This window comes from Phascolarctos cinereus, unplaced genomic scaffold (assembly GCF_003287225.1).
Source record: "Phascolarctos cinereus isolate Bilbo 61053 unplaced genomic scaffold, phaCin_HiC Scaffold_7;HRSCAF=346, whole genome shotgun sequence".
In the NCBI taxonomy this organism is placed as follows: Eukaryota; Metazoa; Chordata; class Mammalia; order Diprotodontia; family Phascolarctidae; genus Phascolarctos; species Phascolarctos cinereus.
The window spans coordinates 147,268,979-147,284,135 of record NW_027556180.1 but is presented as its reverse complement, the minus strand read 5'-3'; the positions used below and the strand labels follow the sequence as shown (position 1 = coordinate 147,284,135).

Genomic DNA, 15,157 nt, shown 5'->3' with positions numbered 1-15,157 from the left:
ATTGGAAGGCGTATACTTAGTAAGATATATAAATGTTTTGTGTTTGTTTCTTTTTATAAAAATATGCTACACTGATTTCATTTTGGTAATATTTATGAAGTACAGGCTTTCTCCAAGTATGTTAGCTATGAGATCATTTTTTTAACCAAAGATAGATAAAACTTGTTCAAAGACTCCAGCTGACTAACTTTTATTGGTCATATAGGCACCTGCGTTAAGTTGCTAAGTGAAAAAGTTGAAAAGACAGTGTCAAATCACAAAAATGTGAATAAACCAGTTGGTGGAATTAATGTTGCTGAGGCATTTGTCAAAAAAGAAGAATTACAAGAAGAATTAAAGGTGGAGTCCTTTTTTTTAACATAAACTTTCCTTTCTTTAACAGTTTTTATTTCTTCCAGACCATAAAAATTGGAGTTGGAAATCTGCCCGTGTTAAGCTGTTAGTCTTAGTAGAATACTGATTCTCTCTGTTCAGCCATTGTTTAGCACTGGGGGAAAAAGCTGTGGAGAATGGCCTCAAGAGGCCCGGCTGAATGAATCTGATTTAAGGGTGTAATCCTGAGCTTCTTTAACTACATTAGGCAGAAAGGCGATCAGACTTAAAAAACCAGGTGTTCTTTTGGGGCTCTCTTGATGTAGTCTTTTTTTTTTAATTTCTGGTGATAAATGTGAATATGTTGTACACTTCTAGATATAACTAATCTGTGTTCTGCATGCTCTAAGAATTAAATAAGATTTAGTCATTAGCACTGTTTTGTTCACTAATTTTCACTTAATTTTATTTTCATACCACCTTTCCCCCACTGAAGTATTCCTCCAATGTCTTATTCTAGTAATTGGCCTTTATAAAGCTCTTTAAGGTTTGCAAAGTGCTTTACATATTCTCTCTTATTCTATGCTCTTAGAAGCCCTGGGAGGCAGGTGCTTTTCTTATCCTTATTTTACAGATGAGGAAGCTAAAACCAAAACTGGTTAAGATGAATGAAGAAACTAAACCTGAGATTTTTCCAAGGTCATACAGCTCATACAGTGTCTGAGGCAATCAGTTAATCAATCATTAAACATTTATTAAGCACTTACTATGTTCCAGGCACTAAGCTAAGTCCTGAGGATACAAAAAGAGTTAAAAGACATCTGCGCCCTTAAGGGGCTTATAGTTTAGTGGGCATAATTTAAACCCAGGTCTTCCTGACCTGAAAATGACTTGGCTTTGCTGGTGGAATGTAAAGTCTGGCAGATTCCATAAAACTGGAAGGGCTTTGAATATGGACTTGGCAGTGAACTCTGTAGCTGTGACCAGAGGACCGGTTTAACTAGATTCAGAGAGGCTCTTCACCAGATAGACTAAAGCAGAAGGATCAAACACGTGGCCTTATTGCTGCCCACAAAGAGTGTAGCTTGAGCTAGATTAAAATGTAATTGGGAAATATTCAACAAAATAAAAATACAACAGAACGTAGAAAATGTTAATATGTTGTTTTCTAAGCCAGGATGCTGTGGTATCCTAATGTGCAGTTTAGTGTCCCCTCCTCCTCCATTTCTAGTTGAGTTTGACACCACTGGACCACAAAGTGATGAATTTTTTGGTGATAGCAACTCAGGTTTTTTACTAAATTGTTGGGGGGAGATAGTCTGCATCAGTAGAGAGGGTACCTGTGCCCACAGCCAACAAAAGCACAGATCCTTCAAGTATAAGAATATATATATGTATATATATATATGTATATGTATATATATATGTATGTGTATATATATGTATGTATATATACATATATATAAAATCTACAAATCTATAAATATAAAATTTGAAACATCTTTCTAAGCGACTTATTACTCAGCACTCTTTTCCATATAAAAATGAAAAACTTTATTTAACAAAGTGAAATAGTATTTCACTTTATCATTTAGTCAGAGAGTCAAAATTACATTTTTCTCTTAGGTTCAACTTCCCAGGAACAGATTTTTTTCCTTTTCGTATCTGATTGCTATAGAATTCTTTAATGATTAATTATTTGGTTTTAAATGACTATGGAACTCCAAAAGACCTTAAAAGGCTATATAGCCCGTCATCTGACTTCTGGGGCATAACTGTCCTTGATTTCACATCCTTCTGTTTTTATTTAATTGATATATATATATATATATATTTTTGTTTTCATTAATACATTATTGATTAACAGTAGCCCTCAACAGCAGAGAATATATGTCACATGTGTCTGTTATCCCCCTCCCCTCCAGAAGAGTTTTCTCAGACCCCAGACTATCCAGGAATCCCTCCTACCCTATCCTTAGCCTTTGTTTGAAGGTCCTTCACTCAGATGCGTAACCTCAGTATCCTTCTCTGCTACGCTGTCTCACTCATCCCACATACCCAAGTTTCCACATATCCACAGGTGTCAAGTATCTTTTTTTTTTCTCTCCCAACATCTCTCCCCATAGATCTCCTTTTCAGAACTCACACTGCTGCTGTCTCTCACCAGGACCACTGCAATATACCTCTAGTTGGTCTCACCATCATATCTCTCCCCACTCCAATCTGTCTTCCACTTAGTTGCTAAAACAATTTTCCTGAAGTATAGATCTGACCATGTTACCCCCTGCTCAGTAAACTTCAGTGGCTCCCTATTATCTCCAGGCTAAAATAAAGCCCCCCCCCCCTTTTTGGCATTTAAAGCTCTTCACAACCTTTCCTTCTTTCCTAATCTTTTTACCTTGTCTTCCCCTTTACACACCACGGTCTGCCCATTTTGGCCTAATTATTGTTCCTTCCTGAGTCATGGTGTGCCTTTTAGGTTCCCAAACTAGATTCCCTCTGCCTGGAGTGCTCTCCCAACTTCCAAATCTTCAAATCCTTGGTTCCCTTTAAAATACTGGGCTTAAGTGCCCCCTTTTCCAGGCAGACCTTTCTGGCCCTCTTCTCTACTCCCACCACTCCACCTCAATTGCTAGCGTCATTCCCTCTAAGGCTACCTCTCACCTACTCTGTATTTATCTTACATGTTCTGATTTATACATCTTCTCATCTCCCTGCCCCCACTGTGTAACTTCCATGAGGATAGGGAATAGTGTTTCTTTTTCTCTGTATCCCCTTAATAGAGTGTCCGGTAGATAGTAAATGCTTAATAGATGCTTATTGAATATCTGTCCTCTTTTTAGTTTACATTCTTCATTTGTCCAGTTGAACAAATTGCTCTATTTTTAAAAGACTTGGTGGGTTTTTTGCCTTGCTGAGCAGATGCCATCCTAATTAGACTCACCTGCCTAAAAGTTGGTACTATTTAGCATTCTTTTGACATGTATACGTTGCACATGTTAAAATTGGTTTTCCTGAAGTTATGGACCGAAGGGAAAATTCCTGACTAAATGGTAGGTAGAGAATGGTAGTGGAATCAGAATGCTATTGTTATACTATTGATAAAGTTCTCCCAAAATGACGTTCCTTCAAAATAAAACATTCTTTTCTGTTTCTTTTAGTGTGCAGACGTGGATGATGATGACTGGGACACATCATCCTTGGAGGAGGAAAAGTCTTTGAAAAAAAATGTTGGAAAAAAACCAAATGGGCCTGCACTTATAAAGATTGAATCTAACACCACTCACGTTACAAGTGCCTGGGGTGCACATACACCCAAAGTGCCCAAAATGGAAGGTCAGCCAAATCAATACTGTTGTTGAAATATGATTAATATTCTGATTGTGTCTTTAAAACATAGAGAATTCAGAGCAATACAATAAGAATCCATCAACCAGTTTAAAATACATGCAAAAATTAGAACTGATAACTTTCTTAATTTCTTATTTTACTGAATATTGAAAATAGTCAAGATATCAGTTATCCCTTGTCAAATGGATTTAAATTTTGATGTATACCATCCTTTTTAATTTTAATTTTATGCTATGCTTTGTAAAAGAACTAGGAAGAGTTCAGAAAATGCAAAATTCAGATATGTTATGAGACATAGTCTGCTTCTATATAGCCTTCCTTTATATAGATGCTGGTATTTAACTTTGTGGATTGAGGGAGGAATGCTGGAAGGTACGCTGTTACATTACCTTCCTATGTAAGCTGCTCTGGATCAGGAATCAATGCATTTTGGGTACTTAGCAGGTGTGATCTTTTCCTGACACTAACTCTTTCACTCTTCCATATAAAGTCACTGGAGTCATCCTTGCACTGGTTACATTTCCTCATTGTACAAGCTGTGTTTGTCAAACCAGAAGGCCAGTTCTCCATCTACCCTGATTCTTGCAGGGATCTCAGGCTAGTCTCTAGAACCAACCATCTCTGAGACTATTACCTGATCTCTCTTAGTGAAGAGCTTAGGGAAGAGCAGTCTTGGTTAGACAGCTGCTTTTTCTTTCCCACATGGCCCTGAAGCATCCCTAGTCCTTCACACTTACAGCCTGGTTTTTGTAAATAGGGTTTTATTTTTATAACATTTTAATATGCCTTAGTTATCATTTGACTATGGATTTGAGAATATTTTGCATATTTAATTGAAAACTTGAAATTCTTATTGTTGACTGAGATGATTTTTGCTGTCTTACATTTCCACCTGTAGACTAGCCAGTTTGGCTGCTGTTGAGAATCATTTTTGTTTTCTTAGAATTTTTCCTTTCGTTGAAAAGGTTAAGTGGAAGCATGTTATTAATCCCTGCGGCATTTCCTGCCCAGAACCATTGCTCTGATTCACAATAGTGTGGAAATTACTCTAAGATGAAATATAGTAACTTAGAAAAATCTACTCTTAACCACTAGTTTATTTGGGTAACCCTTTTTCTTAACCATCCACAATTATAGAATACTGGAGTAGAGACTTGGAAATACATGCATATCTTCTTACCATCTCTTTTGATAGAGGGAATTTCCATATGTATAAGATAAAGTTCCATTTGAGTATTTGGGTATTTTTAAACCTTTGTAGCCAATTGAAAAAAAAAGGCAAAAACAAAAAAACCCCCCTCCAAAACAGATATTCTTGGATTCAACATAAATTCAATCACTGAAATAATTTTCACTTCATTTTCTCTGAAGAGGTAGAATAAAAAACTAGCTTTTTACTGGTATTTATTTAATTGTCTTCTTTATCTTTGATCTTTTTATTAACAGGACTTCAAGAAGCTGATACAAGTACATTAAAAAGCAGCTTAGTAACTGTAACTGACTGGAGTGACTCTTCTGATATATAACTACCATGCCTTGTCAGATGTGACTCCCTGGTGCCAATACCAATTTCAGTAATCTACCCACATGGTTCTAACTCTCATGCCTTATCGTATTTCTCACAGTAACAAGGAAGCTTATTCAGAGAACAAAGGTATATTTAATGGCATGTAAGTATTTATTGAAAAACCAACTTGATAAGCCAACAGTATTTTGAAGCATAAGAGTGTTAAAAAAAAAAAAGATTTGCTGTTTAAAAAAACCTTGTTAATTAATGCATAAAACATTTTTTCTTCAGAATGGTACTTGAGTATTAGTATTTTTTTCAAATAGTTTTTAAAAGCCAGTTTTTAAACACCTTTTACCCACACAGGAGTTTTTGTTGTTGAAAATAATGACATTTTCATATTGTAATTTAAATTCTTACATAATTTGTGTCTCACTTTGTGTTAAATTTCACAATTCTGTTTGTGTTAATCTTTTAAACCAAATAACAGTAATGCATACTTAAAATATTAGACTGGTTATTTTAATATACACTTAAATCTAAAATTACCAAAATATAGCTACGTATATGTATATGTTTGTAGGCCTGAGTTACTTTCTATGGAAGAACTGTAACCAGAACTATCAGTGTGTGCAGCATTGAGACATTTTAAGCATGTTTACAATGAGTACGTTCATTTTAACATATACTGAAATGCTGTTTCTGTATCATAGTACCTACTTTGGATATTTTGTGAGTAAAATATAACTTTTTAAATGGCTAATTAAGTTGCCTAATAATGTGATTAGAAAAGACAGTCATTACTAAATTCATATGTATATTTGTGGTTATTTACTTTTTATATTTTTATTTTAATAGCAATCCTGTATTATAAAATATCTAACTTCAACAAATTATGTTCTATTCTTGCCAGCATGACACTTGTCAGAGGCCAGGAAATTCATATCAATTGTTTTTGCATTTTTTTATACACTCAAAAAACAAGCATTTTTAAAGATACTTTGTGTATTTTGAAACAGAGACATTTCAATTAAATGGCTATGTTGAGGTTTTGATTTTATTTTCTCTTTAATTGTAAACCTCTCAAGTAAAATCCTACATTGCATCACTGTGACTGGGCCTGAGTTATTATGGATGTATCTAACCTACTTCTTTAGAGATCAATTTTTTTTATTCAGTTTTTATTTCAGAATTCAGAAAAGGAGATGCTTAACTGTCATAACAAGCAAATACTGTGATATGATGTTAGAATTACAATCAGGAGTTATCCTCTGTAACATCTTCTTTGTGGCCTATCCCCATGCCTATTTAAGAAACTGCCTCTGATTTCACATAGTAGACATGTTATACTGGTGTACTTCACCTTATATGATAGATGTGTTCCAGAACAGTTGAATAGAAATAGTTGTGTAGAAATTGAATCAAGCTTTTCATTTACTAGAAGAGATAAACAACTAACAGTATGCCCAACATCTTTAGCTATTGCTATGCCATGTCGCCCTTCTCGCCTCTCTTCAACCAACCTGGAGAGAATTAGGACTTAACATTATCTTCCTTCCTCTCCCATCCCTCCCAGCAAGAAAGAGGTAAGGGAATTTTGGTATATCATTTTAAAAGGCTGATGACCCTTGCAATAGAGAAACTTTTTAAAGAATCCTATAGCAATTCTTGATAAATAATCTGTTACCAGTAGGGTATAGTATAAAGAGCTCTGGATTTGGAATCTAAAAACCTAGATTCAAATATTGGCTCTGCCATATAATATCAAACGAGCTCTAATCACTTCAACTGTCTGTCTCTCAGGTTCCAAATCTGTAAAACAGAAGTGTTGGACTGTGTGACCTCCAAGATCTCTTCCAGCTTTAAATCTACTATATGACCCCCATTAAACTTATGAAGGACTTGTAAATCTGAATTTCACATTTCATACTCGGTTTGTTTAAAATTACTCAAGGACTTGCTTTATAGTTTTTTATTTATGTATCAGTATGCTCCAGATACATATTTACTCCCTTTGTGTACTCATTGCTTATGAAATTTACTAGCAAATTTCAGTCAGTGAAATGGAAGATTATTAAGTTAGAATTCAAATGTTTTTGGCAGTGATCAGGTATTCCCACTTCCTCTCTTGCTATAGAGAATAGTGTGAGCCATCTATCTATATGGTACATAAAAATGTGACTGGCCATTAATGGATCACAATAATAGTTAAATATTAAGGCCTATATTTTGTCCCTTGCAGTGACATCAAAGGACATTTTTGGGAGGACATAATTGTTCTTCATGACCTAGACTTGAGAAATCCTCAACTTCTATTAACAACTATTTAAGTTACATGAAATTCTTTATTGACTATATCTTAAATTTTCCGATTATCTTTTAACTTTTGGATTTTTTTTCACCACTTAGGGAAAATGAGTTTTATATATTGAAGACTTGATCTATAACTAAAGTAATTCCTTTTGCTTGTCTTAATTTATCTTTCAAGCTTCAAGGTTTCATATTTTTCAAAATTCAAACTTAATTCTCTGTTCTGGTGGACTCATCTGGTATTTACCTGTCATGACAGAGTAGTACAATTTCAGATACCTTCCATGGGCTAGCTTATAGCTTAGAGCAGTAACTGTAGAATTTAGATTCTTTTCCCCTAAAGCATTAATTTAGTTGCCTCCAGTAATGCTTGTCTAACTTATTTCCCTTCCTTCACAAAGTTTTGTTTTGATTTTTCTGGACTCAGGAGAGCTAAGCATCACCTGCATATTAATAAACTTCACTTTGTACTCTTTTATGCAGACCACAGAAGAAACAAATTGTCGTTGGCTCACAAACTGATCCTTGACTCCTATTCTTTATCATGTGGCTTTAAGCCAGTTTTCTTTTTATGAAGGAATGTTTCACCCAATCCTGAGTTGGCTCAGTTTCTGTAAAACATCCTTTCAAATGGAGTCTTCTCCACTCATTTGTCTACGTCTTACTTGATCTACTCAGGAATATAATTAATATTTTCCCTCTCCTCCCTAGAAGTGTAATCATGCTGTGGTCATTATTCCATATCAAATGATTCACAAATACCTCCTGTACAAATTTCTGACCACTGCATGGAACTAAGTCTAGTAGATGATCTGAATGTCCATTTACTGAACAATCATTTTGTCTTATTTAGAAATCTTACCTTCTTCACATCTTGCTTCAGTGATCTCGTTAGTCTAGCTCTTCAGAGTGTTTGGTCATGTATTCCCAGTTACAAAAGACCCCAACGCAGAGTTCCAGTGTTTTTGTATTTTGGTGAAGAAGGGTACAAACCTAAATTTAGCCTCTAGAACCTTCATTGAGACTTAACTAGACTATTATTTCTTACCCCCACAGCTAAGTGGTATAGGGGATAAAGCCCTGGACTTGGAATAAAGACCTAAATTCTAATCCAGGCTCAGACACTTACTAGCTGTGTGACTGTGGGAAGTCGCTTAACCTCTGTCTGCCTCAGTTTCTTCATCTTTATAATGGGAACAATAATAATACTAATAAGCATCTACTTCTCAGGGGTTGTTGTGAGGATAAAATGAGGTAAAGTCACAACCATTTATCTAGCACCTACATGCCACTCACTCTGGTGAACACTTTACAAATATTATCTCATTTGATCCTCACAACAACCTTTGAGGTAGGTGATAATATCTACTTTGCAGAACTTAAGTGCTGTATAAATGCTAGCTATCATTATTATTATTATTCTTTTATTACAGTTCACCCTGAGCATTATACCCATACAGACTATCAGAAAAGCCCCCTGAAACAATGTAAGACTTAAGTGTCAGTGAGATTTTGGCCAAGGTCATTTATTTTCTTCTCAGTGTTCCTTCTTCTCAACCATCCTAATCTGTGTCGATGTTTTGACAGGTGGTGAGGAACAATAAAAATGGCCTATAAGCCATAAGCTTCTACCCCACTTAATCTGAACAGTTCTGGAACAAATTCTGATCTCCCCAATGGGTGATGAGCTTCAATTCAATTCAACAGACTCTTATTAAAGCACTTAACATCCAATTCATGGCAAGTCAAGACACCACCCTCAAGATGTCATTGGTCCTCTTCAAGAAAGAAGGAGGAGCAATAAACAATAATATTAAGTACTTACTGTTTGGGGATGGGAGCTGGCTTCAAGTAGTTGAGTTTTTAGGCGCATTCAACTTTCTATTTTAAATGAACAGAAATCCAAAGCTTTCATCATTTGAGCCACTTGGAAGGTTAACTTGAAAATACTAAACCTATGGGCTAACCTGTATTTAACAAAGTATTCTCTATTTTAGGTATTATAATCAATCAGTTAAAATACCTAGTAAATAAACCTGTTTATTTTTTTTATAAGAAAGCCACAACAGAAAATGATTAGTACGTAACTATGTAAGAAAATTTACATCCATAAAATCAACAACGCTACAATTCAAATTTTAAAAATAGCTTGTGTTAATTACAGTGGAACCTTGATGGAAATCATTCTATGAACAGTTCATATTTTATTGACAAACTTGGATTTGTGATTTGTAGCAGTGCTGTTTAGACATAAGCATTTTTATCAAACTGTTTTGAAGAGGTTGTGTTTTTAAAATCTCCTTCTCTACTCTGGTACTTTGTCCGAGAAGACAAAACAGATGTGGCTCCATTGTATGCATATGCCATTCTGAAAGGCAAGAAAACAAATTTGCATATTATGACATATATCTGGGGCATGGGGGGTGAGGGGAGATAGTTATTTCCCTCTTTCTATAAATAACTCAGATCATATTTCCTTGAGATTTCTGTATGATACTGAAATACAGCAAGCATTTGAGGATCTCTTGTTGGTGTTTATTAGCATTCTTGCCTCTGCTTTTCCCAACTCTTAAGCACACTTCATCCACCTTATAGTCAAGAAGACACTAGCAATTTCTATCAACGATTTCTGTCTCTGTTGTAAAAAATGAGTTTTGGTCAGGCCAAAATGATGGCTATGATTTAACAACCTCTCTGTCTGTTGTTTCCTTTAAATCTTAAGTAAGGCTTTTCCATCTTGACCTTGTTTTGCTTGAATTAAGAGGAGAAAGGTTTGCTGACATCTTGACCAGAGAATCTCTCTCACCGATCTTGGGGAAGGTTGATGGAAGTAGGAAAGATTACTGGACCTTTTAGGTCAGGGATAGAGAGTTCAGTACCAGAACCTATCCCTGTAGGGACATTTCTTCACTGTGTATGCACTCTTAAGACTATTTTTGTATGTTAACATATAGTAACCTTTGTATCAATACTGTTCTTAAAGGTTTACACAGCACACAACTGAATATATATAATTTTCAGGAACACAGTCTTCAAATGAAGTTTCAAGTATATTGTATGATTTACTGAGGGTGCCCCTGCCAAGCAAATCTATTAAAATTCTTGTCTCCTTATATGAAACCTTTCCAAAATTAATTCTGCAAAGTTTTTCTTTGAGAATTATATTAACCATATACAATTTGTTTTTCACACATGCAATTTAAAATCCTAGTATCACAGATTCAGAAGTATTGAAGGGAACTTAGAGTTCATCAAACCCAAGCCTCCCCATTTTCCTGATGATTAGAACTGAGACCCAGGGAAGTTAAGAGATTTGCCTATGGTAACATACACAGGTAGTAAATTACAGAGCTGGGATTAGAACAATTCTGGACTTTTCGAATAGATAATTTTTGTCTGCATTTCTTACCTGGGTGTTTGGCTATTGTCAGATATCGAGAAGCAAAATATAATACCACCAATTATGCAAAGTGAAGCTCCAGCCCACCCAATGAACAAAGCTGCTCCTAATTCATATCTGCCAAAAAATGAGACATGAGTTTTGAATTATTTTGAAAAAATATTGCATTTTAGATCTGAAACTCTGATGGTGAATTATTAAATTGTGCTCTTCAAAAGGAAGTGAGTTGGAATAATTTATATAAGGCTTTAGAGCATTTGCATTTTATTAGCAATAATCATCACATTTTTTAAAGGAGAAAGAGTATATTATCATCCTAGTGTCAAAGGGTCTTATTTAAATCTGTTCAATTCAATAAACAATTATATTGGGATACAAAACCAAAATAATACCTGTCCTCAAGGCACTGTCATTCTACTCTTGGGGGATATATATACATAAATAAATAAATGAACAAATGAATAAGTAAATAAATAAATGAATGAATGAATGAATAAATAAATAAATAAATAAATGAGTGAGTGAATAAATAAATAAATACAAAATATATACAAAATTACTTGAAGAATGGGAGAGGGCAGTCTATAACTGTGGGGATCAGGACAGTCCTCATAAGTGTTGACAACTCAGCTGTACTTTGAAGGAAGTGATTCTAAGAGGTGGAGATGAAAAGGCATTTAGAAAACCACTTGTAGAAAGGCTGGAAGGTTGAAGACATAAGATGTATGTTGACAGGACACTTTGACTGGAAGAGAGTGCAAGAAGAGTAGTATGAAACGGAACTATAAAGGTAGGTGAGAGACTCTGCTAGTGAGAAAAGAAGGAAGCGATAGACCAGTAAAGAAAAGGAAAAAAAAATATCAAGGGAAGTTTAAAAATGTAAGAGTCTACCAGTTGCTAATGGTCACTTTCTGCTTCCTAACTTCCCAAGTCAGAATGAGAATAAAGAATCTTAGGGTGATAGGTGATGAGTATCAGACTTGGAGTCAGACATCCTGGGCTTGAATCCTGGCTCCAACACTTGGTTTTGTGCTCACAGGCAAGTTACCTTGCTGAGTCTTAGTGTTTATTTGTAAAATGGTACCTACCTCACAGGTTTGTCATAAGTAAAGCCCTGCATAGATCTTAAAGCTACAAAAATATTAGCTCATAAGATGATATGTCCTGAGCTAGAAAGTATCTTGGAGGACATTTGAGTCCAAGCCTTGTTTTGCACAGCGGCGGATGCTGAGGTTCAAAGAAATTGAATTACTTGGCCAAGTAAATGGACAGTAAGTGGCTGAGCCAGGCTCTGAACCCAAGTCCTCTATCTCCAAACCATGTTATTTCCACTGTACCATACCATCTCCCACTGTTACCATTGTGTCCCTCATTATACATTGCTCCTTGAAAACAGATGCTGGTTTTTTTGCTATTATTTGTGCTCATGTTGTTGCTTTTGTTGAGTTGTTTTTCGATCATGTTTGACTCTTCATGATCCCATTCAGGGTTTTCTTGGCAGAGATATTGGAGTGGTTTGCCGTTTCCTTCTGCAGCTCATTTTACAGATGAGGAAACTGAGGCAAACAGGGTGAAGTGACATGTCCAGGGTCATACAGCTAGTAAGTGTCTGAGGCCAGATCTGAACTCAGGATGTTTACTGACTGACTGGAGAGGATGTTAGTTATTATGAAGCCCAATGACCCACCTGATGTAGAAATCTCTGTAACATCTCTGATGATGCTTAATAAATGTTTATTGAATTGAAAAGATTATGAATGATACTTTTACCCAAAAAGGGACCAAAAATACATGAACAGCCACTAATCCGTACACCTACTTTGTGATCTTTCTAAAGTCTTGATGAGAACATACATAGAGGGGAACCTTGATAAAACATGAAAAGGGAATAAGCCAGCTTTTACAGTTTTATACAGTTAATCATATATAGACATTCACCTAACTGACAGAGGTGTTGACAATTTAAAGATTCCACTTCTAATTCATTGATTCCAAGAAAGTGTTTGACTCAATACAGTAAAATACCTCCTTGGAGTCTGTCCATCATAGAATGAACCTTACTTATCTGAACTAGTTCAAAGAGGGAAGAATACACACACACACACACACACACACACACACACACACACACACACAACTGAGTAGAGAAATTCATCTTACACAACAGGCAAATAGGAGAGGAAGGGGCTAAGGGAAAGGGGTGGGGGAGTGGAGTATGATGAGAGACAAGGTAGATTAAGGAAGGAAGGCAGTGGTCAGAAGCAAAACAGACTTTTGAGGATGTAACAGAGTAAAAAGGATAAATAGAAGAGAATAGGATGGAGAGATATACAGTTAGTAATCATAATTATGAATGTGAACGGGATGAATTATGGGATAATTATGAATGCGAATGCTCAGGAAATAGAAGAGGATAGCAGAATGGATTAGTAACTAGAATGTAACAATATGTTGTTTATAACCAGACACACTTGAAATAGAAAGACACACACTGAGCCAAAATAAGAATCTATTATGTTCATTTGACATAAAAAAGGCAGAGGCAGCAATCATGATATCAGACAAAGCAAAAGCAAAAATAGACCTAATGAAAAGAGATAACTACATCTTGCTAAAAGGTACCAGAAACAATGAATATCAATACTAAACGTGCACCAAATGACATAGCATCCAAATTCTTGAAGGAAAGGTTAAATGAATTATAGGAGGAAATAGAAAATGAAACTATACTAGTAGGGAACTTCAATTTACCCTTCTCAGATCTAGATATATGTAACCATAAAATAAAAAAAGTTAAGGAGATGAACAGAATTTAAGAAAAGTTAGGTAATGATAGCCTCCACTTCAGAGTGGAGACTATTGAATGGGAATAGAAAGGAGTCTATCTAACTTCTTTATCAGCTGTATATGACACCTTCACAAAAAATGACCATGTATTAAGGCATAAAAACCTCACCTAGAAGTGCAGAAAAACAATTATTAAATGCACATTTTTCAGAGCATAATAAGTACATTCAATAATGGGTCTTTGAAACATACACTAAAATTAATTGGAAAGGAAATCTTAATGAATGAGTGGGTCAAAGAATAAATCATAGAAATAATAATTTCATTAAAGATAATGAGAACAATGAGCCAACATACCAAAATTTGAGGTGCCGCAAAACCAGTACTTAGGGAAAATTTTTATGTCTAAGTGCTTATATAAGTAAAGGAGAGAAGGAGAGAGAGCAGATAAATGAATTGGGCATATAACAAAAAAAAAAAAGCTAGAAAAAGAATAAAAAATCCCCAGTTAAGCACCAAAATGGAAATCCTAAAAATCAAAGAAATTAATAAAACAAAGGTTTTTAAAAAAAAAAATGAAACTAATAAGTAAAGCCAGGGACTGGTTTTATGGGGGAAAACAATAAATAGGTAAGCCATAGCTAATTTGATTTTTAAAAGAAAACCAAATTATTAGTATCAAAAATGGAAAAGGTGAATGTACAGCCAACGAAGATAAAATCAAAATAGTAGGAACTATTTTGCTCTATTATATGGCAATAAAACAATCTGAATGAAATAAATGTTTATCAAAATACAAATTGGTCATATTAAAAGAAGAGGAAATAGAATGCTTAAATAACCCTAATTTAGAAAAAGAAGTTGAGCAAGCCCCAAATGAGCTCCCAAGGTTGGGGTGGGGGGACCACCACAGGATCAGATGTATTTACAAGCAAATTTTACCAAACATTTAAAGAACATTTAATTGTGATATTACGTAAACTGTTTTAAAAGAACAGTCAAGGAAGGAGTCCCATCAGATTCCTTCAATAATACAAATATGGTTTTGATTCCTAAACAAAGGAGAGCAAAACAAAGAGATCAACTATAGACCAATTTCCCTAATAGATACTGATGCAGAAATTTTAAGTAAAATGCTAGCAAGGAGATTACAAGAATAAATCACAAGGATCATACAGTATCACTAGGCTGGCTTTATACCAAGAATGGTTGGTTTAATATTAGGAAAACTATAAGTATAACTGACCACATCAAAAATAATAAAAATCATGATTATATCAATAGATGCAGGAAAATTTTTGACAAAACATGACATGCATTCCTATTTTTAAAAAACACTAGAAAGCATATGAATAAGTGGAACATTTCTAAAAATGATAAACATTATTTCTATGAAACCAAAAGCAAGCATTATCTGCAGTAGTGATAAACTAGAAGCCTTTCCCATAAAATCAGAGGTGAAGCAAAGATGGCCATTATCACCATTGTTG

General features: G+C 34.8%; 2 protein-coding genes across 6 annotated transcripts in view; one reads left to right on the top strand and one right to left on the bottom strand.

Annotated features, from left to right (window-relative positions):
* The window catches only part of DZIP1 (DAZ interacting zinc finger protein 1), an 87,094-nt gene extending 80,819 nt beyond the window's left edge, over positions 1-6,275 (top strand). For 2 of the 3 annotated variants that reach the window (XM_020965807.2, XM_020965806.2), the window contains 3 exons: positions 206-339; positions 3,474-3,648; positions 5,110-6,275. In XM_020965807.2, coding sequence (XP_020821466.1) covers positions 206-339; positions 3,474-3,648; positions 5,110-5,189 — 389 coding nt within the window. In that variant the 3' untranslated portion in view covers positions 5,190-6,275. Of the gene's footprint in view, positions 1-205; positions 340-3,473; positions 3,649-5,109 lie in introns of those variants that run through there. The other variant, XM_020965808.2, reaches the window with a different exon arrangement.
* A 3,315-nt stretch (positions 6,276-9,590) lies between these two features.
* The window catches only part of CLDN10 (claudin 10), a 126,560-nt gene continuing 120,993 nt past the window's right edge, over positions 9,591-15,157 (bottom strand). For all 3 annotated transcript variants that reach the window (XM_020965811.2, XM_078147258.1, XM_020965810.2), the window contains 2 exons: positions 10,890-10,997; positions 9,591-9,848 (listed from right to left, as the gene is read on the bottom strand). In XM_020965811.2, coding sequence (XP_020821470.1) covers positions 9,725-9,848; positions 10,890-10,997 — 232 coding nt within the window. In that variant the 3' untranslated portion in view covers positions 9,591-9,724. The remainder of the gene's footprint in view (positions 9,849-10,889; positions 10,998-15,157) is intronic.